This window comes from Euwallacea similis, chromosome 3 (assembly GCF_039881205.1).
Source record: "Euwallacea similis isolate ESF13 chromosome 3, ESF131.1, whole genome shotgun sequence".
NCBI classification, from domain to species: Eukaryota; Metazoa; Arthropoda; class Insecta; order Coleoptera; family Curculionidae; genus Euwallacea; species Euwallacea similis.
This window is the reverse complement of record NC_089611.1, coordinates 240499-265180: the sequence shown is the minus strand read 5'-3', so window position 1 is coordinate 265180 and position 24682 is coordinate 240499. Positions and strand designations below refer to the sequence as shown.

Below are 24682 nucleotides of genomic sequence, written 5' to 3'. Positions count from 1 at the left end.
ATTTTAATACTTCTCTGGAAATTATCTTGGTCGTGAGATATGACATTAATTTATGATGCACATTCGTGATCCACGGGAAATTTAAATGTAAAAAATCAATTACTACAGCTAGAGAAAAGGGATGCCGCAATATAAACAGCAGCCACTGTAACACCTTGTTCGTGTGTACTTGGTTTTAATGCAGTTTAGATGGGACTAGGTAAGACGTTGACATTAAAAAATGTTATTGACACCACATTACAGCAGAACTTCTATGATACTGCTTTTTTAGAACACTATAACTTTAGCAATAATGGGTATTATGTTAAATAAATTTTCAAAAAGGTATTCGTTTAAGATTAAATTAAAGTATCCCTATTGTTAAATAGATTCCTATATTTTTTTAATTCTTTTTGTGTAAGTTTTTAAATTTAGGTACCCTTATAATGTTATAAATACCTCAATATTAAAACATTTTCTAAAATTAACAATTGCAAGAGAATATGATTTAATAAGTAAATCAATTGTTTTAGAAATATACTGACCAGTTGAGATTGAAGTGATATAATGCTCTGGTCGTTCATTTGCCGATTAGCTCACTAGTCCTATTTTTCGGACCTTTTTAAATAGGTTTTTTCGAACCTTTACGATTGTCAATATTTAAAATTGTTTCTCATTTTTGCCTAGATATTCAAGTCGCTGATCCTCGAATTAATTATACAGTGTGTCTCAGCCAAATAGTTCGTATTTTATGCTTTCAGTACAATTTTTTTATGAAGATTTCCATCATGACCAACGAAACAAAAACTAATAGTGAAAATAGTTTAATAATTTTTTAATATAAATATCGAATTTAACTAAATTGCTGGAACTTCGAAAAGAAAAATTAAATTTAAATGATTTTTATACATGTGGCATCACTGTTTTTCTAAAAACGTTGAAGTATAAAACGGCAATCGTTATCTTATAGTCATTATTGTCATATTCCTAATAACATCGTAAAAAAACTGACGTATGAGAAAGTTTACATGGGTACCTTCTGATTAACTTCAAATCATTGAACAAGTTACTTCAAGATTTTGAAAAAGTCACCCTACGAAAAACATCGAACAATTTGATGTATTCATAACTGATGCAAAGTTCAAAACTCGAACTTTTGAAAATTCTGTATTATTCTTTAATCAACAAAAAAATTTTGGGGGAGAGGGGGTCTGAGACAAGATCACCGACATCTTCCACATTGGTATAATGGTGTGAGCTGCTGCCTGTCATGCGGAAGGAGCTAAATCGCGATAAATACCGATTTTTGTATTTCCATAGAACAATTACAAATCATAAAAGTATCCATCGTAATTTAAAAAAAAAATCAATTTCAACACGTTTCATGCCCTCATCACAAATACTTATGTGAGCGAGATTAGAAATATTGCTCAAAGTGCTTATTGAACTAAAGTGATGAAAAATAGTCTATATTCTTAATGACACGATATTTCTATTTAATCAAATATTATCATTTTCTATTGTGTAGTCCTCCATAAAAAATATGACCTTGCAATTGTTGGTATCCACGTTAACAAATAAATAATATATCGACTCTATCCAAGTAGCTGGTTGAAGGAAAAATGGGAAAATTGGACGAAGTATTTGCAAAAATGATATCGGAAATCACGTGCAAGATATCATTTTTGATTGTTCACTTCAGTAATCAAAATAATTATACAATTTACAGCTTTATAAGGTTTTTATTTTGACACTAGATAAATATAAATTTTTTAACTCTTTCATAAACTTAATTAACTACAATAATAGTCGTAATCACAACAATATTACTTGCCATATAACATATAACTTTAAATGGACACATGATACCAGGGGTTCCAAAAATATATGACGCAAATTTATGGGGATATCCTTTGATTTTTAAACATTACTTTTATTAGTTTTTTTACGTATATTAAGTTTCTTCAGAAGCGTGCAAGAGTTCGGATTTTAATTTTTATCTCGATAACGAAATGAGATACAAAAACATATCAAGGGACCAGAGAGTTGCATTTTTAGTTACTCTATTCAAAATAATTAGGAAATAGGCGTTACTATTTTTGAGTAAAATTCTGATACACCAGTCTCGTAAGCAAGCCACTGAAACTCTTGGAAACACCGTGCATAAAATAATATATTTTAAATATGTATTTAAAAATTTCAACATTTAAAACAAATAATACAATTTATAATAATAAACTTAACAAAATGTAAACTAACTTAGGAATTCCCTATTTTCATGGGGGACCCAAAATTGATGCCTTCATCTATCATTTGTCCGACAGTCGTGGCGAATTTTCCGCAGATTTCGTCTTGGGTGCAGCCAACATCAATAAATGTATAATAGTTGATTTTCAACCGTAGCATTAAAGGATTGGATTGAAAATTATTAAGTTGATGGTGCCAGCCTTGCTTTTTGATTAATCCCAATAATTCTTCCCAGGTCGAAACAATTGATTTCTCAAATTATTATTGCCATTAATATAAAAGTTACTGTGGAATAAAATTCTTAAAACTAGATTCAAATAAGTCCCACACAATTAAACGAATTTTGCTTTTTCTTTACATATTCAACTTAGGAATGTATTACTGTATGCCTCTAAATGCTGGACTTACGATAAAATATAATTCATATATAGGGTGTTGAAAATTTATAGAGTTTTTGCGACGATATGTTGAATTATTGCTGAACGATATGAAAAATATCCAATATAATCCGTTCATAATCCACAAAGGGCAAAATGTCAAAAATCCATGGACAAGATTGATCCAAAAATAGCATGTTTATTATCTTATTAATAAATAGACCAAAAAAAGAATCAAATTTTCTAAAGAATTCGGATATTTGTCGAATTTACTTGATAACTTAAATTAATGGAATTTTTTTAATTTCAAAGACGTCAATTTATTAAAATCCAATTTACGGAACTTAGCCTTAAATTAATTGACTAAGGAAAGTCTTAGCAAATAACAAAGTTGAAATGATTAACTTAAAATCAGCCACCCTGTATATTGCCTTAAGAAGGTAGAATATACTTACAGATTTGCCTGAGCACTTGCTATTGCTATTGCCAATATTATTATTATTGTTTTTATCAGAATCTGGTATAGGCATATTGCTCATCATCTGGGAATACTTGTCGACTACTTCCTCAAAGTTTGGTACATTTACATACTGAATTGATTTAATTGGTAGGGTAGCGTTAGATAAACTCACGTTTTTCACTCTAAAATTTTACGCAGGTATAAACTTAAGTCTAACCTTATATTGTTAGGTAAAACTAGATAGATAACAAGAATTTATACTTGCAAAAAATGGAGTAAAGCACTCCCCCAACCACTACCACAAAATTAATTGGAATTAAGTAACTGAAATTTAAATAAGAGTGTATGCAATTGAAGGACATACAGAGTATGCCAGGTGAGAACACCAAGTGGAGCCATCTGTTAACTTTTTTGCTCCAGTTTACTCGAAATTGACCCTAACTTTAGATTTTTAAGTAGAGTATCCTACATTTTTTCCATTCAATACTTACAACTGCATCATTTGCCTAGCAGCGTCCTGTTTGGCCTCTTTTTTCGTTTGGCCCTTGCCTTCAGTCTTGTATTCTTGAAATCTACATTCAATAATAAAGTATGGGCTCATAACAGTGTGGCCATCTGAATAAGTAGGATGGGCATATTTGCCTGCACAAAATTCATTAAGTTTCCCTATGAAGTTAATTTTAGGGCTCATGTTTATGTTGGAAGTAATTGTTGGTAGGAGGCAAATAGTGGAGGTCTGAAATCAAGGAGGCAAGCTTTAGAACCCAATTTATTTACAGTGAAAAAACATAAAGACAGATAATTTCTTCCAGATTCAATAACATTACTATTTTTTAATATTATACTGTGTTGTTACGATTAAAGTTTAATAATAAAATATCAAATAAGTTGTAAAAAACAAAAGTATGTGTCAATTAGGGGTAGGAAGGATGTAATGCAAAAAAGGACTTTACAAAGCAAAAAAATAAAGCTAAACCATTGATTTTTTAATTTTTTCTGTAAATAATAAAAATGCTTAGGTCCCTAAGAACTTGGAGAAGAATAAATTACTAATGTTATAATTGTGTTAAAATTAAGACTATTACAAACTTGGCACAAAAAATTGGAATAGGGCAACCCATAGCTACGTAAATTTGAAACCAAAGAATTCTAAAAGATATTCTCATTTTTTAATCTTGAAACCATATTAGGTTGGGCTAATTATATTATTCTTTTTAAAACAAAATATCTTTCCAGTTTTAAGTTTCATAGTTTTCTCAAACAATTTTAAGAAAAAATGAACAAGTAATGTCCATAATTTTCACCCCTTCCTTAAGTCACCATTTTGAAAACAAGAATTATTTCAGTCATTTTCAGATCATTTGGAACTGATACCTGTGTTGAAAAGAAACACAAGAAGGGAACTACAAGTTTCCAAATTTTTCCAAAAACAATAATAGAGACATCATTTAAAAATGAGCAAGCTGGTTTGTACCTTAGAGATGGTGTATGATATAGATTGTGATAATAGGAAACAAAAAAAATACTACATAGAATTCAGAAGAGAAGTAATTACTGCACACTGAATGATCTACAATTTATTGACACTGCCAGAAAAAAGGAACAGAATTCTTTAGCAATCAATTCAATGTTGACAGCAATGTAATAATAATGATACATATATATAGATTTAAATGAAAATTAAAGATAATTTTACTCTGTGAATAGAAATGTGGCCTATTTGCCATTTTTATTTTCATTTTGGAACAAACCTAAAGGCTTATATTATCTTGCACTACTAGTTGCCAACATACCTTTCTGCTGTATACCTACTTCTGGAGAAATTCAGGTTTTCAATTATTGATTATAAAATTTTTCAAAAATTTTACCTCAATATTGCTTGGGCCGGCAATCATTATAATATTAAAATTCTCTAAAATTTTAGAAGCAGCATTATGCTTGGCCTCTTTCTTGGTAGACCCAATTGCACTAGCCATATTATCGCCAACAGCCACACTACATTGAAATGTGGGAATATTGGAAAATTCTCCTTCCAATACCTGATAATGGTAATATGGAAATGGCAGGTTTTTTTTTACTGTATATTCTTGTAACACTGAGACTGGGCTTTTTAACATGTTGTACTTCAAAGTTTTAACACTGAAAAAAAAAACACATTCTGATATAGTATCAATTTGCGGGGTTAAGCAATAAATAAAAAATTGATTACAGAGATTATTTATTTACCTATTTGTAAAGAGTTGAAGTCGTGGCAAATATTGACAAAAGCTCTGAAAAGCTTAAAAAAGTTAGAGGCCAAATAGAATTGAGGGATCTGTGGGAATCGCCAAGTTACCTAAATTACTCTACGGGTCAATGAACATAGGAGAACGGAGCAGTGGGACACAGTTACCATCTATATAGTATATTTCACGATACTAGTGAGATGAAGGAATGTATACTTCCACGCATCTCAATTTACGGTACACAAAAAACGAAGTAAACATGGTGGAGATAAGTTGTTGTACAGCATGAGCTCTACCACGTTGCCGGCTTGCTTTTAAACAACCAAGTTGCTGGAATTGTTATTTAAAATTTGCTATAAAAATTATATCAAATAATCTTTAGAGTTATATTTATTTTCTTATTTAATTTTGAAAAGAAAAATTATTTGGAATAATTTTGATAGCAAACTTTAAATAACAGTCAAGCAATCTGGTTTTGCCGCAATCAAAACACGCCGGCAATATTGCGAAGTTCATGCAATGCGACAACTGATCTCTATTATGTTTACTTTGTTTTTTGTATATTATAAATGGAGATGCGCGAAAGCATACACTTCCTCATATTGCTAGTATCGTGAAATATACTATATAAATAGCAACTGCGTCCCACTGCTCCCTTCTCTTATGTTCATTGACCTGTAAAGTAATTTGCTACTCTCGTGAAATATAATGTGTGAGATTAGCAAGGGCGATAACAGACACGTTACCCGTTACTTGATGTGTTGTTAAGCTGTTCTGAATTATCTGTTACTGGCATTTGGACAATTCATAGAAACCTGTTACCTCAAATTGGGATGTTTTTTTCTGATTCCATTCCAATAGCTTCATCTTCCACTGAGCTATGAATATCGCTGCAGTAATCAATTTGCTATTCTTTCGTGTTATAAATTAAGGGTTATTAACTAACAGCGAAATGTTTGATTTTCACAATTCATGAGATGTATTTCAGGAAGTAAATAAAGTTCCATTAAAACGATGGTGTAAGGTACACGACAGGATTAAAATAGACGTGTAAGAAGCTTTTGAAGAAATGCTCACAAATGAACGTGAAAGTATAGCTGTGGCGAAGGTAATTTATGTGCTTCCTAAATCTTTTACTGCAGTAATATATATCATTTCATTCACGATTACTCATTGTTATACGAAAGCGCTTTAGGTGAAATATCCCCTATATCAAACATCAAAATCATCTATCGGCAACTGTCACTGTCAGTCTGCAAAACCGGGAAGCTTTTGTTTTCATTTTTAATCCTACACGAATGTTAATTTTAATTTATTACCTTTTATTTACAATAAAAACGTATAAGGAACTTCTCCACATCTTAAATTGAAACGATCTTCATATATTTATCTTTATACATAGTATAAATCTTTCACAATGGGCGTAAGTTTAATTCATTTCCAACAAAAAATCGACATGCACACTTCCCTTTATACAAATTGCCTTAATTTGCAGCGAAAAACTGCCGCTAGCACCGCAAAAAGCAAGGAAAAGAGATTGCTACGTAAAGAGGAACAACAACGAATACGTGATGCCATGGCTGTTGTTGCCGAGGCCAATAAAATAGAAAACCCATTAATTGAATTTCCAGTATTCCAAAAATTTAACAAAAATGGAGTTGTTGCAGATCTTATTTATCGGACGAGCACAGGGTTGAGTGAAATGGAGAAAAAGTGGGCCTTTGCTTTATTGAAAAAGAATATGCAACTTAAGTAAGTTTTATTTTAAATTTCCTGCAAGGTCCTTTAAGTGCCATGCTTACTATCTAGTTATAAGGAACATCTACTTTGCACATAAAATAGGTCCCCATAGCAAAGAGCCACTATAGACAAATAATTATTATACCTTATAAAATACTTACCCTTTTCTACTGGCTGAAGGGACATACAACATTGATTACGATAAGTTTGTAATTTAGTAAATTTAGTAATTTAGTTAAATTTAGTTTATTTGTGTTTGTATACTACTTTGGATTTTGTTGATTGGAATTATTGAAGCTGTATTATAGTGTCCTCAAACAAGTGCCACATTTTTGTAATCAGTATAATTTACTTATTAATATTAGGTATGAGCAGAGCTCTTGGGGCTGGAGTGAAAACAAGAAGCGGGACGAGTTATTTGATGAAGCTGCTAAGTTTTTAATTGCTAAAAGTGCCCATGATGGTGCTTACTTAGGATATTCTCATTTTCGCTTTGATGTTGATGAAGGGATTGAGGTGCTGTATTGGTTAGTACGGTAAATATAATTGTTATAAAATTCATTTCGTAATATTTAATACTTTTAGCTATGAACTGCAGCTTGATAACCACCTTCAAAGAAAGGGTTTAGGGAAGTTCATGATGCAAATATTAGAGCTTATGGCTTGGAAGAATAACATGAAAAAAGTTGTATTGACAGTCTTGAAAAATAATAGTAACTCTAAATTTTTTAAAGCTATTGGGTAAGTGGGTGTTACAAATTTCAGTTATTAGTATGTATGTTTCTCTCTATTAGTATTGTCTTAATTTTACTTTATATTCACATGGAGTAAATTCCATAATGTTACAAATTGCCATCTTTTCCTATTAAAGTAGTTTCAGATATTTTCCAAAAATAAATATTAAAATAGGAAATATATGTATATTTATATACAGGGTGTCTCAGAATTATGGTGACAAATCAATAGAGGTAACAGATTATCAAAAAATAAATATAGTTTACTTAATAAAAGATTGTCTTAAGACCCGTCATTTCTGAGATACAGGGTATTAAAATTCTACTTTTTTTTCTTTTTTTTAAATTTATTGTAAAACTACTGGAACTATTGAAATTAAAATTGGTGTATCTTTGTTTTATAATCCGATAAATTTGATGGGCATAATTAAAATTTTGTACATAATAGAGGGCGCTAGTTACACGTATATCATTACATATTTTCATCCAAAACTTTTTTAAATTTTGATTTATCGGTAAAAGAGTTCAAGAATATTAAAGAACAGTCAATTCTGCATAAAAAAGTCACTCTTAGTAAAATACTCTAACCTGAACGTTTGTCCAGAAAAATGACAATTATTGTCATATCGATTTTAAACGCTTTTTTTTTAAGGAAAGTCTGAGGTTTTTCTATCATTGCTTTTAATACTATTTAATTACAATGAAATAAACACTAATATTACAATAAATGTTCAAAGTGATGACCGCGTTGATCAATACATAAATTGCACCGTCGTAACAAGTTTTGTTGTACCCTTTGGAAAATTCCTGGAGTATTCCGAATCACATCAAAAGCGTTGAAAATTCTTTCAGTTAATTCTTCAACATTTATTACTGGTGTTGTGTACACTAAACCATTCACATGACCCCAAAGAAAATAAATTCATGACATGATTATAAACTGTTAATTCACTGACAGTTAACTTACTAATGGTTTGCAATACGCATAAAATTTATTGTGTAATAATAGAGTTGAATATCAGTTTTGAAAAAGTCAAATTCAATTTAAATGTCTTAAGACAATATTTTATTAAGTAAACTATATTTATTTTTCGATAATCTGTTACCTCTATCGATTTGTCCCCATAATTCTGAAACACCCTGTATATATATATATATATATATATATATATAAAAGTACTTTTATTACAGCTACGAATTGGATGAATCATCCCCTGTCGACGACGAGGACGAAAGTTTTCCTTATGAAATTTTGAGCAAAGTAAATAAGAGATTCGCTGCGATGTTGCCAAGCAGCGCTACTAACAAAAATCATGTCCACTCTCACAACAGTCATAGTCATAATCATGCACATACTCACTGCTGTCCTGGCCACCACCATTAAATAAGCTAATGTTTGTTAAATTTGGTTCCCTTTCCTTATATGTTTTTCAGGAAATTTCTAATTGTAATTTATAGTTTGAATCGGGAATGTGTCATGTCTTAGATTTTTCATTATCACACATTCTGTTGGTGTATGTTCTATAGAATATAAGTAAATTGCCGACTTAAATATTTAAGAAAAACTAAGGAATTCGTAAGTAAATGAAGTCAATATTTATGAAATATTCAATTTATGAGTATGCGTTCATTTTTTAAATATATTAAATACCTATCATGAAATAGAATATTTTTCCTACTACTGGCTTTAAGACACCATTATTAATTATATTGAATGACTGTAAAGTATGCTTTCTCATCTTTTTTTTTTTAAACGATAGCTTAACAGGTTAGTTTGGGTTACTATGACAACGAATATCAAATGAAACGTTACCGTTGATATTATGGAAGTTATTTTTTTGTGTTTTAAATTTAATTTAGAAAAGTCCGTTTGAATTTAGTCTTATTAAATATAGCAGTAAAAAAATCGTATATACACTGCCGTTGTGAAGTCCATACACAAGACCCTCACATTTTAAGATTCCTCAGCGCTACGCGTTTCAAAGATTATTAACTTAACATTTGGCTTATAATGATATACTTTCCCACCTTGCTTTATAATATATTATTATATACATATGATCATTAATAGGTAAGTAATAGCAAATAAGTTGATTACTGTACAAAAGTAGGATGCATGAAAGACTGATAATATGCGTTAGAAGAGATAAAATTGAAAAATCATATTAGACTCCATTTCAAAATTTCTGTAGAAATTAGCCTGCAGTTAAATTAACAGAAATTAATATTCTGTTGTTGCGTTTTCACAATCAAAAACATCAAAAATGATTTTAGAAAGGAATTTTCCTTAAACAATTTTGAAACTTGTAAAAAAATACCCAAATGGCCCAAATTTTAAAATCTGCATATGGAAAAATAAAAAAAGGTTCGGCGTGGTCCACGTTCTAATATCCGGTATTATACTATCACAGTATTCTGATCAGATTTTAGCAATGTAAAAGAAACATATGTCAATTTTGATTTTTTATTTATAAAAAGTATATATTCTTGTTGGAAACGAGACTTAACACCTATTCGAGGAATCAATGGAACAAAGAACACTTTTGAATTGATAATAAAACTTTCCCTTGCAACTCTTGAGTAACTGGTAACCATATATTATGAGTTTGCATTAAAATAATACGAATTATTATACTGATATCCTGAGAAGCAAGAAAACTGTTGCAGATGAAAAAAACAAGTATTAATATCTATTTAATATAACTAAATAACAAGGAAACTTCAAAATAACACATATTCATTAATAAAAACACGGGCTAGAGAACGAGGTAGGTAATGGCTATCTTGAATATGTCGATAATATCCCTGTTCGAGTTTTTAAAAGATTTCATTAATTTTTCAAAAAAAGCAGTAAAGTAATATCAGGATTTCAAAGCAAATTTTCAACGAATTTGCATGAAGGAAAGTATTAATATATTCCACTAAATGATAGCGGAGTTGGCTTAATGCTGACTCCATTCTGCTGATTTGGCTTGTTACGTATACAATTACTTTTGATAACTTTATATTTATACAAACTTCTCAAAAATTATCGACAATTTTCGAACCACCTATTATGTTATCCCTGATTTTACTTCCAATTAAGTTCATGAATAAAATTGGTTTGCTCCACGTATAAGCATTTCCATAATTCTCCATAATTATTCCATCAGTTAGGATATAACCTTTGAATAGAATGGCCCGAGATAAATAAAAAAAATTATATCCTATAAGGAAAATCCCACATAGGAGTCGTAGCAGGATATCATACGGAAGTTAGTTGAAATACTTTTCCTTGCAACTCATAACCTAATTGGTATAATTCGGCAATTTCAAAAAAATGAATAAAACTTGTAGGTACAGTGAGAAACAAGTTCGCTGCCGGAATTAACAAAACCACTTATTAAATATTTAAATACTAATAAACTAATGTAAAACTTATTAAACACTAATAAAAACGGAAATGGGACAATGATCTGAACCAAATACGTCATTTTTGATAATACTATCACACACTTTCGGCATAAGCCTTTGCGATACGATGAAATAATCCAACCGCCATCCGATGTTCTTTGAGCGCGCCTGACTCATGTACGACCAAAATGTATAAGCATCAGTAACATCTGGATACAGCTCCCTAAAGGTATCGGTGAAACCATTTCGTAAAAAGTCGGTCATACCATCCCGTTCTTCTTGTGTGAAACCTGCATTCTTTTTATTCGTCTTGGGATTTTTTAAATCAATTTCATTATGGGCTACATTCATGTCTCCACATAAAATCACAGGTTTTTTTTTATCCAATTTTGTGATGAAATCTTTAAAGCTCTTGTTCCAGTCTAACCTCTTCGGCAAAGTTACCAAACCACGACCAGCGTTGGGAACGTAAACGTTTACTACGTAGAAGCTGTCATATTCCAAAGTTATACAACGACCCTCACTATTATGCTCTTGAGAGTCAATGCCGTAGACCACATCTATCGGCTCTATCTTGGAGTAGACTCCAACACCTGCATATCCCTCCTTTTGACTGCTGCACCAATAGTCTTTATACCCTTCAATATCAACCACTTCTGGTGGAAGTTTTTGTGTACTGCACTTCGATTCTTGAAGACAAAAGATGTCTGGTTTATCATATTTCAAAATTGAAAGACCGCCTTTTTTCAACCACGCCCTAATCCCATCTACATTCCATGATGTTATTTTGAGGTTGTAATGTTTTCCTTGGGAGCTTTTTTTTAAGCAGTCAAAATTAATAGTATCCCACTTCGATTCGGCTGTATTTAATAATGGAGCAGCTTTAGATTTCGTTGTAGCTTCCTGAGCACCATTTGCTTCTTTTACTTTATTTCCAGGCTTTTTAACTTTATCTGCTTTCGCGGCTTTTTTTGAGGTGGCCTTTGATGTAATAGGTTCTTCTTGTTCCTCAGGTGATGGTTCAACAGCAGTCGTTTTTGCAGCGCTTTCCAATTTCTCTCTGGGTGCAGTTTCTTTTTTTTCATTTTTAGGTTTGGCTTCAGTTTTCTTTTTATTTACTGTGGAAGGTTCACCTGCATTATCTTTGGCTTTTTTCTCTTTTTTTTTAGGAGCACTTTTTTCGTTTACTAACTGTTCCACTTCTGACTCAACTTTTTTTGTGACTCTTTTAGTAGATGTTGATGTTGTTAGTGAAGGTTCTCCAGTTTCTTCTACTGTTTTTGACGCCTTCTTTGGACCTCGCTTCGCTTTTTTCACTGGTAATTCTTCAGTTTCGATTATCTGCAACAAAATAAGAACAATTGAAAATATATTCAGGTTCAGATTCACACGTCTAATTTGACATATTATACGACAAATTTCTAGTTTTACGCCAAGTATAACATCTGAGTTTGGCTACAATAGTTTGTCAAAGTATCTGAGATTTTATGCAATTTATCTAATATCACATCACAAGTCCCACTCTGAATTTAAAAAATTGTAAAAGATTTATTCCCTGAAAGCTAAATGGACAAATAGTAGAAGGTTTAAAAATATAATATGCATTTTAATATATATTATATTTATATTTTTATATAACAATTTAGGATGTTCTTTAGGTTGTATAGCACAAGTCAATTCAAAATATGTAAATAGTTTTTCACCATCATAACTGTATTCTTGACTGAGAGAAAACCCAAATAGGGTTGAATTCTGGAATATTCAAAATGAACTGTGTGTTGCTAAAAAAAATGAGTTAAAGTTACAGCTTTTTAAAATATCTCCATAATTATTTAGTAATGAAAGTTAGATTCAACATAATGCTTCAGGAAAATATGGTCTCCTCTTTGACTCCATACAGAGGTGAATGGACCTACAATATACAGTTTTTTCCAAAAGTTACTCGGATTCACTTGATCAAAATTGATTTCTTGAATCTTAAATTACTCCTAATTTAAAGTATATGTATGTAGTTGAGTAACCTGAAGGTACTAACATGAGCACCATTCATATTATCAGTCATGTTAGTCTGGTCACAATCAGATTAAATATTGCTCAGAAAAAATTCTAGCCAAGTGAATTAATTAGATTCTTCTTTGAACAGGCACTTCTAAAGAATGAGACTTCTTTTGAGGAACAGTGACTTCAGTCTGTACAGTTCAGCTTGAAATCAATAGATTTAAATGAAAAGTATTTTATATATACTTGACTAGTTTATGACCTATCCTGATAAAATCAATCATCCTTTACTGGGGTAAATAATCTGAGGAACATTTTCAAAAAGCCTGTTAATATAGTGCACTTACTGGTTCAGCTTTAGCAGTTGCTTTTCGCTTAGGAGCCATTATGCAAAGTAACGGAAGAAATTTTCTTCTCTGAAAGCTTTTGAGGTTTAGGAGATGCTTGGCTTCAGATGGAAATCTGGAAAGCCAAAAGCGAGTTGTAAGGCGAGTATTTATATTCGTCAAGGCACATGAATTACTTTAAATACTTACGCAGTTATAAATCGTGGCCAGAGAGTATTTGATGCTGGTGAACATGCAGATTTAATAATCACAGATACAATATTACAGAACTTAGAAAATACTGGAAATTTCATAAAATATTTCAGAAAACAATAACTTTAAACAGTTCAAACAACAATACAACTCCCAACCGCCAACAACAGATCAGAGATCGAATCAGAATAGGCAGAACTGTGTTTACTGTGCGGAAAAAATCGATTTACAGAAAAAAGAGAAAAGGCTTTTACTTTGAGAGTAAGATAAATTTCGATCATTAATAGAAACACGAAGGACATTCGGATTTCACTGAAATATCGATACTTCGTTTTCGGCACTATCGATATTTCTCATCGATACTTGGTTAGCGACATTTTTGTAGTATCGATATTTTCAACGTAATATTTAATTTTTTACCTAGATTGCGATGGACTTTTGTCACAAAGATAACGGTTAGCGACGTTTATATAAAAACTTATCGTCTTATTATGAATTCCTCCTTTTTTCGATGTGTTTATTAAGATAGTCTTCTCTGATTGCTTTAAATAATTATCAAAAGTTTCTTCTCCCTTGTTGCTTTTTCAGATTTAAAATTTAAGACTATTTTTCTTTATGTAACTGATCAAAATGCTGCTGATTTGCTTACCTGTAATGTAGCTAATCTCTAGTTGCTATGTAATATAAAATGGATGTTAGTTTTGGAGTTAGTTGGGGAGGTATCTCAATGCATTATGACATGATTAATCTCATCTACCTATCTACATTTACACAGTTCACTGTATTTGATGCCTATTTAGCGAGGTGTTTGAAAGTTAAACAACACTAATAATTCAAGAATCACGGTTAGACGAAACTTAATGAGGATTTTTGGCATTACTTATTGGCATTGTATTTAAATCCATTTGTCTCAAGTCAAAAAATACCCTGCATATTTACACATGCGTTTGCTTTTGAGAAAGAAATTCGGTCTTTATTTGGTGGAATCAGTTTAACATTATTGTTAGAAAATTAGAGGACATAGGTAAGGTGTACTTTTCATAATAAGTAACTAATAGACATTTGGTAGGTGTAAAAAATATAATTTTATTAAATTTTAGTCACTAATGACAGTACTTCATCAAATTTTGAAGTTCAAGGTACTCAATTTAGGGACAAATGAGACTTCGAAATTCCATGCCACCAGTAGCTATAATAATTATTACTGTAGTTAGCAGAAATTTCTATCATAAAAATGAAGTCAAATTACTACTAAGTGAAACAGACGAATGTTAGAATAATATTACACAGAATAAATGTTTGCCCTTTTCCGCAGCAAAGCCATTTCATTTCATTTGAATGAGGAACGTGGATTTTTTCGAGTTCTCGATGTTTACATGTCAGTAAGAAAATTAAAAAAAAATGAGCAAATCTTTAAAAACTAAATTAACTAATGAGTAATATAAGGTGCGTCTTTTCGTTGTACATATTCTTATGCGCCTCTTTTCTGTCAGGTTTACATTAACTGAACGTGACCTTTATCTTTAAGCCCTATAATTTAAGCCAGAAAGGTTTGTCAACTGAAAACTGTAAATGGAATTCATGAGCAATACATTCTGTATCTTAAAAGTAACTTAAAAATAGTACGGCCACAAATTCCAGATTTAAAAGCAAATATGTAACTTTAAAATAAGTTTAATTCACTACAACATAAAGACTGAACACACCCTAAACATATATCAACATCAATTGCATATTGGTTCTATAATATGAGTATGTAAAATTTGCAATAAATTGACTATATCATATGATTAGGTCTTCATAGAATATAGTCATTCTCATAAAAGAGAATATACTCGTCCTTATAGAAGCAATAACAAGGTTCTTCTATTGTTGAAGTTCATATTGGAAATATTTGGAATCCAATGGACAATAAATACGATATTTTAAGAGTTTGAAAACTGTCAAATATTCCGGAAACGGATTAAAAAATGATCATAATCATTTAGTTTTCCTAAATTTCTATATTTTTTTTTAAATTAGCAATTTTTAAAAATTGTACGCAGCACCTAATCTAGCCATTATAGAACAGTGTGCAAAAAACCTTTCTTTGCGCTTTTTGGACTCCTTAACCTTAAACAGTAAAAACAACACATTACGACAACCTTAGTTGCAAGAAACTAATATTAATATACAATCATTTTTTCCGTTTGGCACCATAATAAATCTTTAAAAATTTATTTATATAAGTTCCTTGCAACATACAACTGAAAAAAGTTGTATTTGCATGATATAAACATTATCACTCGATTTCTATAGAAACAGGGAATATGTAGGAACAACCTACATTTCATCACATGCTGAGTAAAGCATAAATTCCAATACTCGGTTATTATAGTGCTTGAAAAAAAAATCTAAGATATGTCTAAAAGCTAGTAAGCGTAATTTAAAGTTTCAATATTTTTCTTGGTTGTACTTTAACAATGCCTTTAGGTAAGTATGTCTAAACGTATAAACTAGATCTATTTAAATTACATAAGTACGAAGGCAATTCTTAAGATCTAATTTTCTAATAGTATAAACAGATCGGTAATATGTTTGTATAAATGTAATTTTAACCTTCAATTTCAAGCAATGTAATTTAAAGGATGACGGATGTTAATACGTTTGTTAGTAATAGAAATATTACTTTCTTGCTACATGTTCGAAAATATGGAAACCCGTATTATGTACTGGGTGGAAAAACAAATAACAAAACATTGTAAATCATTGCTGCTGACAATTAAGATATCAAAATAGATTGACAGCAACTAAACCTGATTCAGCATTGCAAAGCTTCCCATCATATTTCCACATATATTTTCCAATTATTTGATGTTCTTTAGCAATGGAGATTTTCTATTTTTCCAGGTTTAGTAAAGTTTTTACACACACTCATTTTTAAAAAATGTGTGTTAAACAGGTGTATAGTTTTCAACTATGTCTGTTACAGTGTTTACAACCTTGTTTTTCAATCTTTTTAATCTAAGTAATATTAGTCTGAATTTGTGATATTTCTAAATTATCATCAGCGAGCTTTCTACTTCTACATCGTTCTTTATTTACTCTGTAACTGCCCGTAAATTTTTGTGATTTCAAAGTTACTTTTAAAATTATAATTTGGAAGTAATCGAGCCGAGTAAAATCCATTGATGTCAATGTGTCAATTATTGTTTAAATTACAGTGCTCGAACGTTAAGATAAAAATATATATTTGACGAACTTTCTGACGAAAAGTTTCATTTGATTTTAGTACATATCTATTACATTGCATAATATTATTTTTAAGGAAACAAAAGGTAATAATTTTCGTAGGTACTAAAAACAATTAGAACCGTAGTAAAAATAGTTACGATGAATGAAAAATTATGAAATGCAATTAAAATTGATTTTGCTTTTATATTGTCGTCATCTCGATTAAATTAGGATTATTTATTAACAGCCAATTGTCCAACGGTCGGTTACAATTTTCTTACATTTCTTAAAGGTTTTTTTCCTTAAATAGGGCTACTTTACTATTGACTTTAGAAACAGGTAAAGCTTATGGTACGTATAAACATTGACCATCTCGGTGCACTGCAAAATTTATAAGTAAAACTTTTTATATACATATTTAAATTAATCAAATAAAGTAACAATGAATAATTTCATTTCAGTTAACTGTATTATGTGCCAATTCACCATGAATTTTTCTGCCAAAAATAGGTACTACGAAAAGTAACTACTGTTGAAGACTTTTTTTTGCAATTAACGATAATTTCAATAAAATTAAAATATTCTATAACTATATCTTTAAACGTAATAATAGAAAGAACTACGATAAATTTTCCAAATCGGCTTCAATCACAATTATCATATATCACAATCAATGAAACTAATTGTAAGTACTTAAAATGGACTGCTCTAAAAGGTTCTCACACTTTCTCGTCTTTTTAAAATTCGATGGCGCTTCTTTCCTAAATGATATCTGTCAAATTAATAAATAATTATGAAATAAAATATAAGCCTCATCAATAATAGTTGAGATTCAAAAATAAGTTTTTTCTTTAATTATAACCAATTCTCTTTCTTATCTGATTAATATGAATTCACAAAATATTAGTATGTATTTCCTTTTATTTTCAGTAATCGCAATTGTTTCCATTGGTTTTTTATTGAAAGAATTACAATATATTATATAACTGATTAAAAAGTGAGGCACGATCACAACATGGTTCTTTTTTGCACTTAAAAAATGACGAAATAGGTTATGACATTTGTAGCAAATATGTGCCACTTTGTCTCAAAATAGTTTTTGTCGCTATACTATCCAAAAAAAAGTTTATCAAAATCGGACGATAAATACAAATTGATGACCCCATATAATATAAGCTGTTAGCTAATTGCTTGCGACACTCTCGATTTCTGTATTGCATTCAAAACGGATTAACGGATTTCTTTAACGAAATTCGAGTAGACCCATCCTTAAATTAGCTTACAGAGGTTTGTAGAGTACGATAACCAATGAAGGTGAAAAAAAAAAAAATACTTTTCACAAAAACTGGATGTAATTATTCTTTTCATTTTATTTTGTAGCTGTTTATGCTCAATTTTGTTCTTTATCTATTGGTAATAATAAATTGCAAGAAACCGATTTCCTTGTAGTTTTCAATTTTGTAATTTTAATACTTACTTCATGATTATTGTACCTACTTATTCTTAAACGCTAAAAATTACAAACTTAAACTATTTTTTGCTGAAAATAAATCTTCTTTTCAATGCGCAACTTATTTTAAATCTGATAAACAGAAGGTTATTATTAAAAATGGTATTGATCTTAGCTTAAAATTGGTAATACATCCGGCGATGAAATTCTTAACTCTCTTTGTTCATTCGACACGATGGAATGCTAATAAATAAAAAAACATTGCGTATTCACAATAGTGATTAATAACTTGATCTCATTCGACATCGGTGTAGGAGTTTGAACAAAATGGAACATAATCAGGAAAACAATCTAATAATCGAGATAAGATGACCAGTCACTCATAGATGTTAGGAATCACTTGTATCTCAAGACTACTCTGGACCTTGCCAATCAAATGGTTAATCGAAATAAATTAATAGAACATTAACTAGATTCAAACAATAGAGAAGCCATATCCAAAATATTGAAAAATCAAAATAATAGTAATAGGAAAATAACAAATTAAAAAAAAAATCCGATAAAGTATTCCAATTTATAAATACAACTCAATGTGGAAAAATAAATTATATGAGTAAATACATGTTCACACGGCAAATAACGAAATCTTCCAGAATTCGCATCATTCCAATAGGTTTGTTTTAGAGTTGCGCTATCTCAAACTTGGTTCACAAAATAAAGTATTGCAAAGCAATTAGCTATCACTTTTAGTATAAAAATAGACTATCTCTAGTACGTTACTAAAAGAAAATAAAATACAAGAGAAAAGATTACTCACCACAGCATCAATCATTATGGACAATGTTTTCTTCTTGTCTTGCTAATCGTAAAAACGTTCTCCATTAACCACTTGTGAACCAAAAACGTGCCGTCTTCAGTTTGACACCGTTTGTCAACTTGTCGATCTTGCGAGGCGTCAAAGTCTTTTTGAATACTCTCTGGGTCTTGATAGTGAATAGTGATAAGTTGCCTAAAGAGGCAATAGTTGCGTTTTAGGTCGTGGAATGTGAAGCGAGCGTTATGCGTGAGGTTAAGTGCGATTTTCTTTGCGCATATCCCTGAAAATATCAATTTAATAAACAACTTAACAAATATAGGTTTACGTTTCAGTAGTGCTAATGTGACAAAAAAGTATGACATATTCTTTGAATACTTTTAAGAACAATCTACAAGTAATTTGATGTCGGTGTGTTGTATATTAAAGAAAATGTTGAGGAAAGTTACAAAAAAACACAAAAACGAAAAGTAGGAGATGCTATTTTTTTGCTCGCATCTGTATATATATATATATATATATACCAATATAATATATCAAGCTAATAGATTCCAGAATATAACGATTATAGTTATAGTATTCATAAATTTTAACTAATCTAAAAAACTAATATAATTAGCAAAAAAATCTAGTGCTCAAATTGTGGTAAAAGTAGCATTATAAATATGTATACCATACGACAAGCTCATCGATACTAAAATGAAGAGAGAAGCACATCATTTCCAGTGATTAGATAAATGTATTCATCAATACTGCCATATTACTCTCTGATCAAATTTAATGAGAAGTTAAAATATTTTATCCCTATCACATCAGCCTTTGATTGTCACAAATAATATGATAGAATAGGATTGCATGTTATTTGCAACGGTGATTACGTCGAAAAATAGTTTCATATATATGTGAAATACCCTGTTTTTTTTTTTTTTAATAAAACACAGTTTAATTTTTAAAAATATGGAAACCTTATTTTCTGGAAGTCCCTCGCACATGAAACGTACCTGTTAAATATACATCTTCAAGGTGGAAAATTGGCGTTGTCAGAGCTGCTTGAAGTAGCTTATGTGTCACATCTCCAGACATACAGTAAGTGGTTCCTGAGATGTAACTGGGGTATACGTCAAATGGAAATAAATAGCTCGGACCTGCGTACCTAAACAAAAACACATTTTTAATATTTTGTTACAATTTTTCTTGCGGTAAGAACTGAGATGATTGAAGGTTAAAATTTAAGGTCAAATTTAAAACTAGATTAGATAGAGTTTGTAGGAATATATGGCTTGCAATTGAAAGATAAAAGGATAATTTGAAACAAAATGATTTCATAGTGTCATACTGTACATATAATGATTTCATTTTATTAATTTATTCAATTGTAATATGCTTATGATTTAAATAAAATATAAAGAGCGAAGGTTAGTTGTTGACTATTCTGCAAATGAGTATCTGATTTAGATATTAGCAATGTCAATGTCATTTTGTAAAATAATACTTTCAAATTTATAATATAATATGCCAAAAAAGGTAAATATCTATCATTTAAAATAATGAAGAAGCTATATTTCTTGTTTCATAAATGCTATTGTCAATACTATCAAAATACCTTAAGTCATGTATTTTACATATTAATTTGTCTTTACAGGGATAAATAACTAAATTAAGAATAAGATTATAGAAACAAAATTCTATAGAATACAGTTCTAACCAACGATGTAGTTAATCAATAATAATAAAGTTAACTTCAAAACACTAGTTGTTGAATCCAAATTATGAACTTTTGATCTGTGATTCATTCGAAGAAACGCATCGCTCAGCCGTTGTTGTTTCACAAACTCTTGCTATCTTAATATGCTATCAACATACCATTTATCGCCGTATGTCCGTATAGGCCTCGATCTACAAATGACGGAGCCCATCAATAAATTTTCAGTCTGATTTCTCATCAAGAGATCATCCACAAGTTTCGGCAGATTCAAGTATATGTCGTCGTCTATTTTTAATAAATAATTCACCTTACTTTGACATCTAAGCGTAAACAGTTTCAACATCATTGCGGATTTTAACGTTAAATTATTGTAACTATCATAGAAATTCTCTTGCACTATGTCTTTGTTCTCAAAAGATTCTTTAGTTATATTTTTCTAAAAAAAAAATAAATAATAATATTACCCTAACAGTTCATTATGGAATAAGTATATAATGTAACGTAACATCATGCCGGGTCCGGGATTTGCAACTATATATTAAGTTTTTGAAAAAATTTTAAATTCGACTCAAGACAAGAAGGGAAAAGCATTGAAAGCTATTAAAATTGTAGCAAATAATGTAAATTTAATGCTGTAATTTGCAAAATTGTTTTATTTATGTTCATTAGCAGGAATTATTTCAAACTGACAAAAAGAGAGATACTGACTCATAAATCGTATTTGTGTTTTTCATTATGCTTTCATTACACTTCCTATATGGGAAACAGGGGTTACTAAACAACAGTTTTTCTCAAGAATGGGAACGAAGCGAGCTTTTGATTGTAGAAAGTATGGAGAAATTTTTGTCAGTCTTTGTTGTTGAACCGTTCTATTTGACGAATATTTTAGACGAACGAAATCAAATTTAGTTTCTTACCTGTACATCTAAATCAGTCGTTTGCCCTAGTAAAAAATAGAGGGACACACTGTGACTCATGATCCTCTTATCTCGGCCCCATGTATTTCTAATCACGCGCCGGGCCTTAAACCCCGCAGGACTTGAAATGCAAATTATCAGTAAAAACGACGGCTTATCACAGAAATCTTTAGGCATTATTGTTGCAGTCTCCTTATCCTTATGAATGTAATCGTTAAGGTCGCGGCTAACATTGAACTCCCAGCCAGAAACTTCAGCTGCAAAAAATACGAAATTTACGACTACGATTTACATAATTCATAAATTTCAATTACCAACTTAAGGCCTGATTGTACAGCCAACGTTTAAATGCGACCTGAAGCTTAAATGCTCCAAATATGATGTAAATCTCATTGATTATCTGTCATAAACTTAAGATTAATTGAAGTTTAAACTAAAGGTGTACAACCGAGCCTTAATTCTCTTAAATAAACGCACAAATCTTTGATGCCACGTAACGGCATCTTTCCCAATGGCATAATTCTTAAATTCAAAATAATTAATGAAAATAAATATATTATTTTATTTAAAAAAATATCTTTTTTAATGTTTTGACAATCATAGGTAACAATTTAATTTTGCAGTAGAACTGCAAATGAAAACAAATTGTAAAGATGTAACTTGTATATTTAAACAGGCATTTGTTTGTTTTTTCCAAAACTCTCAATAAATTAATTCTTTTCTGTTATATCCAATATTCTTATCTAGTTTTTGATAATAAACAATATTTCGTAAATAATGATTAATTATTTTGTATAAATAAGTTAAGTTGTATTGAGATATTCTTTATAACTTTGTATTTATCTACATTATTATTTATTTTGTGATGTATAGTTATAGGGAACTCTAGGTCCCTATTAATGAAACATCTTTGTTTTGTGGACAATGACAGGATTTGTTGGGGACATCAAAAAATAGGTTACAATTTTTTTCAACTCTAAATAAAATTGATCCTGTGATAAATAAGTATAATACACAAATAAAAAAATAACACAATTTCAGTACTTTCTAGAAAGTGAGGATTTTTAAGCAAGTTTTTACAGCTGGCTATCTATTAAGCTTTGCCCTCAGATGACTTTTCAGACTGTGAAAGATGGGGACTATATGTTTTATAAAAAGTTTAAAATTGCTTAAATTTTAATGGTGATTTTCAGTATCCTTAAGTTTTTCTTTCTACGTATTTTGCAGCAGTGCCACTTTAGTTATTTCTTTTTCCCGAAGGCAGGATTTCTTTCCTAATAGCCCACCACCTAGATTCCTCATTTAAAAACCATCAATATATCATTCTTTATATTTGAATGACATATCTAAATAGCTATAAATACTTATCTTTCAAATATGAAAGATAGGGACTGTAGACATAAATAGATAAGTATAGCAGGGTATTTAAAAAATACTGCATTTGAATGAATGTAATAAAACTGAAATCGCAGGGCCTCAAGTTTGAAAATGAAAAAGTATCTTTCAAATGGGAAAATAAACTTACCCTCTTCAAAAGTTAACATTTTAAAAAATAATATTACTAAGAACAGAATAACACACATCAAGTAAAACATTTTGGGTAGTGTCCTTCCTTTCATAACTGAGTTGGCAAATTTAGACTTCGATCAGTTAAACCTTAGAGTTGCACTTTCGATTAAAAATAGTTCATAGAAAATTTGGCTTAATAGGTTATTTATGTTCTAAAATTAACAATTCATTGCAAAAATAACTTCAAACGAAAATCTCAACGAAACGCTTACTTCTAAATCCGAAAACCTCATAACCTTATATTTCATTTGACAGATTGAACAACCCGGAGCATTTTCTGCTCGCAAGTAGTTTTGATTTGTGCGCACCAGTGCGCATTCGATGCAGTTATAGGGCCAATTTTTTCATCTAACTTTGTTTTATAGTTAGATTTATTTGTAACATCATTTTGGGTAATCTGAAAACTCCGATTATACATCCCGATATATATTATCAAATATCGTACTTTACCGTATCGATATAGTAATTTACCGTATCGACACCTGTACAGACACCAGAATTCAAAAGTCACACTAATCAAATTTTGCGCGGGCTTCTGAATTTGAGGTTAAAGCGTTGTATATTCCAGTTCTATTTAAATTCAAATCAAGTTTCTATTTTATTTAAATATGATGTGAATATTACTCATTACGTTATTTTATGTTTAAAGCTTATAGAGAACGTATCAATTCATATTTCCGGCTTGTTCTGTTTACAGTATTGAGTATAGTGATGGTAAGTATCAGTAATTTAAGATAGTCGAAACTAAAAGTATTTCATCGTTCCTTTGATTTTAAATATGTATATCCATATATCAATGTCCTGGTAAGTTATCAAAGAAAATAATTTTTATGGAAGTGGCTAATGCTCAATATGAAAAAAAGGTCTCTTGAATATTTTTCATAGCGTTAATCGTTTTCATGAAAACAAAATTTGAAAACATTATTTTTTAACTAGTATTAAAACTATGAAACTGAATTAGTTACATTATGCTACTTATAAAAAAACAATTAAATAAAGTGTTGAATATGTTCTCTACCTGCTAGAATGCAGTTCTTGGCGCTTTTTTGTATATTATCATGAACTCTTTAAAAAATCCCTGGTGTATTTTTTATTGTGTTAAATGAATGAATTATGCGATTTCGCAGTTGCAGATTATTGCGTTTTGCTTTTTTCCATGAAAATAATTACGTTACAAAAATATTCAAAAGACTTTTTTACATAAATATGAAGCATTCATAAAAAATATTTTTATTTAAAAACATTGGCATATTATATTTTTCATTTAAAATGTTTAGAATCACATCAATGGGGTCGTCACTGGTGAAATTAAAAATATTGTT

At 30.1% G+C, this 24682-nt stretch overlaps 4 protein-coding genes across 8 annotated transcripts; 1 reads left to right on the top strand and 3 right to left on the bottom strand.

Annotated features, from left to right (window-relative positions):
• Positions 1 to 2132: 2132 nt before the first annotated feature.
• On the bottom strand, positions 2133 to 6170 carry LOC136419670 (interferon-inducible double-stranded RNA-dependent protein kinase activator A-like). Of its 3 annotated transcripts, none has more exons than XM_066406187.1 (6): positions 6111 to 6170; positions 5290 to 5333; positions 4932 to 5202; positions 3555 to 3799; positions 3059 to 3245; positions 2133 to 2478 (listed from the first exon to the last, which is right to left on the bottom strand). In XM_066406187.1, the coding sequence occupies exons 1-6, from the start codon at positions 6153 to 6155 to the stop codon at positions 2239 to 2241; spliced, it is 1032 nt and encodes a 343-aa protein (XP_066262284.1). In that variant the 5' UTR covers positions 6156 to 6170; the 3' UTR covers positions 2133 to 2238. The 3 variants fall into 3 exon arrangements, with proteins under 3 accessions (XP_066262284.1, XP_066262285.1, XP_066262286.1); XM_066406188.1 differs by lacking the exon at positions 6111 to 6170 and adding an exon at positions 5399 to 5508; XM_066406189.1 differs by lacking the exon at positions 6111 to 6170 and adding an exon at positions 5399 to 5476 and having other exon boundaries at positions 5290 to 5341.
• A 364-nt stretch (positions 6171 to 6534) lies between these two features.
• On the top strand, positions 6535 to 9377 carry Naa40 (N-alpha-acetyltransferase 40). Its single transcript, XM_066406625.1, has 5 exons — positions 6535 to 6711; positions 6784 to 7040; positions 7394 to 7555; positions 7614 to 7769; positions 8954 to 9377. The coding sequence occupies exons 1-5, from the start codon at positions 6706 to 6708 to the stop codon at positions 9144 to 9146; spliced, it is 774 nt and encodes a 257-aa protein (XP_066262722.1). The 5' UTR covers positions 6535 to 6705; the 3' UTR covers positions 9147 to 9377.
• An 852-nt stretch (positions 9378 to 10229) lies between these two features.
• Positions 10230 to 13847, bottom strand: Rrp1 (Recombination repair protein 1). 2 transcript variants are annotated; one of them, XM_066406560.1, is made up of 3 exons: positions 13690 to 13847; positions 13501 to 13615; positions 10230 to 12496 (listed from the first exon to the last, which is right to left on the bottom strand). In XM_066406560.1, the coding sequence occupies exons 1-3, from the start codon at positions 13791 to 13793 to the stop codon at positions 11183 to 11185; spliced, it is 1533 nt and encodes a 510-aa protein (XP_066262657.1). In that variant the 5' UTR covers positions 13794 to 13847; the 3' UTR covers positions 10230 to 11182. The 2 variants fall into 2 exon arrangements, with proteins under 2 accessions (XP_066262657.1, XP_066262658.1); XM_066406561.1 differs by having other exon boundaries at positions 13677 to 13724.
• A 915-nt stretch (positions 13848 to 14762) lies between these two features.
• LOC136419982 (beta-1,3-galactosyltransferase 5-like) lies at positions 14763 to 23581 on the bottom strand. 2 transcript variants are annotated; one of them, XM_066406596.1, is made up of 6 exons: positions 23317 to 23581; positions 21792 to 22048; positions 21033 to 21310; positions 20171 to 20322; positions 19173 to 19452; positions 14763 to 17677 (listed from the first exon to the last, which is right to left on the bottom strand). In XM_066406596.1, the coding sequence occupies exons 1-5, from the start codon at positions 23408 to 23410 to the stop codon at positions 19187 to 19189; spliced, it is 1047 nt and encodes a 348-aa protein (XP_066262693.1). In that variant the 5' UTR covers positions 23411 to 23581; the 3' UTR covers positions 14763 to 17677; positions 19173 to 19186. The 2 variants fall into 2 exon arrangements, with proteins under 2 accessions (XP_066262693.1, XP_066262694.1); XM_066406597.1 differs by lacking the exon at positions 14763 to 17677 and adding an exon at positions 17954 to 18015 and having other exon boundaries at positions 19169 to 19452.
• Between the last annotated feature and the right edge of the window lie 1101 nt (positions 23582 to 24682).

What these genes read in the sequence shown, in the direction of transcription:
- LOC136419670 (XM_066406187.1), bottom strand. Translation starts at nt 6,155, where the DNA reads ATGAAGCTATTGGAATGGAATCAGAAAAAAACATCCCAATTTGAG. An exon ending in CTTCAACTCTTTACAAATAG is followed by an intron (nt 5,203 to 5,289) that starts GTAAATAAATAA and finishes TTTTTTTTTCAG; the next exon opens with TGTTAAAACTTTGAAGTACA. An exon ending in CCGGCCCAAGCAATATTGAG is followed by an intron (nt 3,800 to 4,931) that starts GTAAAATTTTTG and finishes CCTTGATTTCAG; the next exon opens with ACCTCCACTATTTGCCTCCT.
- Naa40 (XM_066406625.1), top strand. An exon ending in AAAAAGAATATGCAACTTAA is followed by an intron (nt 7,041 to 7,393) that starts GTAAGTTTTATT and finishes TATTAATATTAG; the next exon opens with GTATGAGCAGAGCTCTTGGG. An exon ending in GGGATTGAGGTGCTGTATTG is followed by an intron (nt 7,556 to 7,613) that starts GTTAGTACGGTA and finishes TAATACTTTTAG; the next exon opens with CTATGAACTGCAGCTTGATA.
- Rrp1 (XM_066406560.1), bottom strand. Translation starts at nt 13,793, where the DNA reads ATGAAATTTCCAGTATTTTCTAAGTTCTGTAATATTGTATCTGTGATT. An exon ending in TGGCCACGATTTATAACTGC is followed by an intron (nt 13,616 to 13,689) that starts GTAAGTATTTAA and finishes TTGGCTTTCCAG; the next exon opens with ATTTCCATCTGAAGCCAAGC. An exon ending in CAACTGCTAAAGCTGAACCA is followed by an intron (nt 12,497 to 13,500) that starts GTAAGTGCACTA and finishes ATTTTGTTGCAG; the next exon opens with ATAATCGAAACTGAAGAATT.
- LOC136419982 (XM_066406596.1), bottom strand. Translation starts at nt 23,410, where the DNA reads ATGAAAGGAAGGACACTACCCAAAATGTTTTACTTGATGTGTGTTATT. An exon ending in AATGTTAACTTTTGAAGAGG is followed by an intron (nt 22,049 to 23,316) that starts GTAAGTTTATTT and finishes TATTTTTTGCAG; the next exon opens with CTGAAGTTTCTGGCTGGGAG. An exon ending in TGAAGATGTATATTTAACAG is followed by an intron (nt 19,453 to 20,170) that starts GTACGTTTCATG and finishes TGATATTTTCAG; the next exon opens with GGATATGCGCAAAGAAAATC.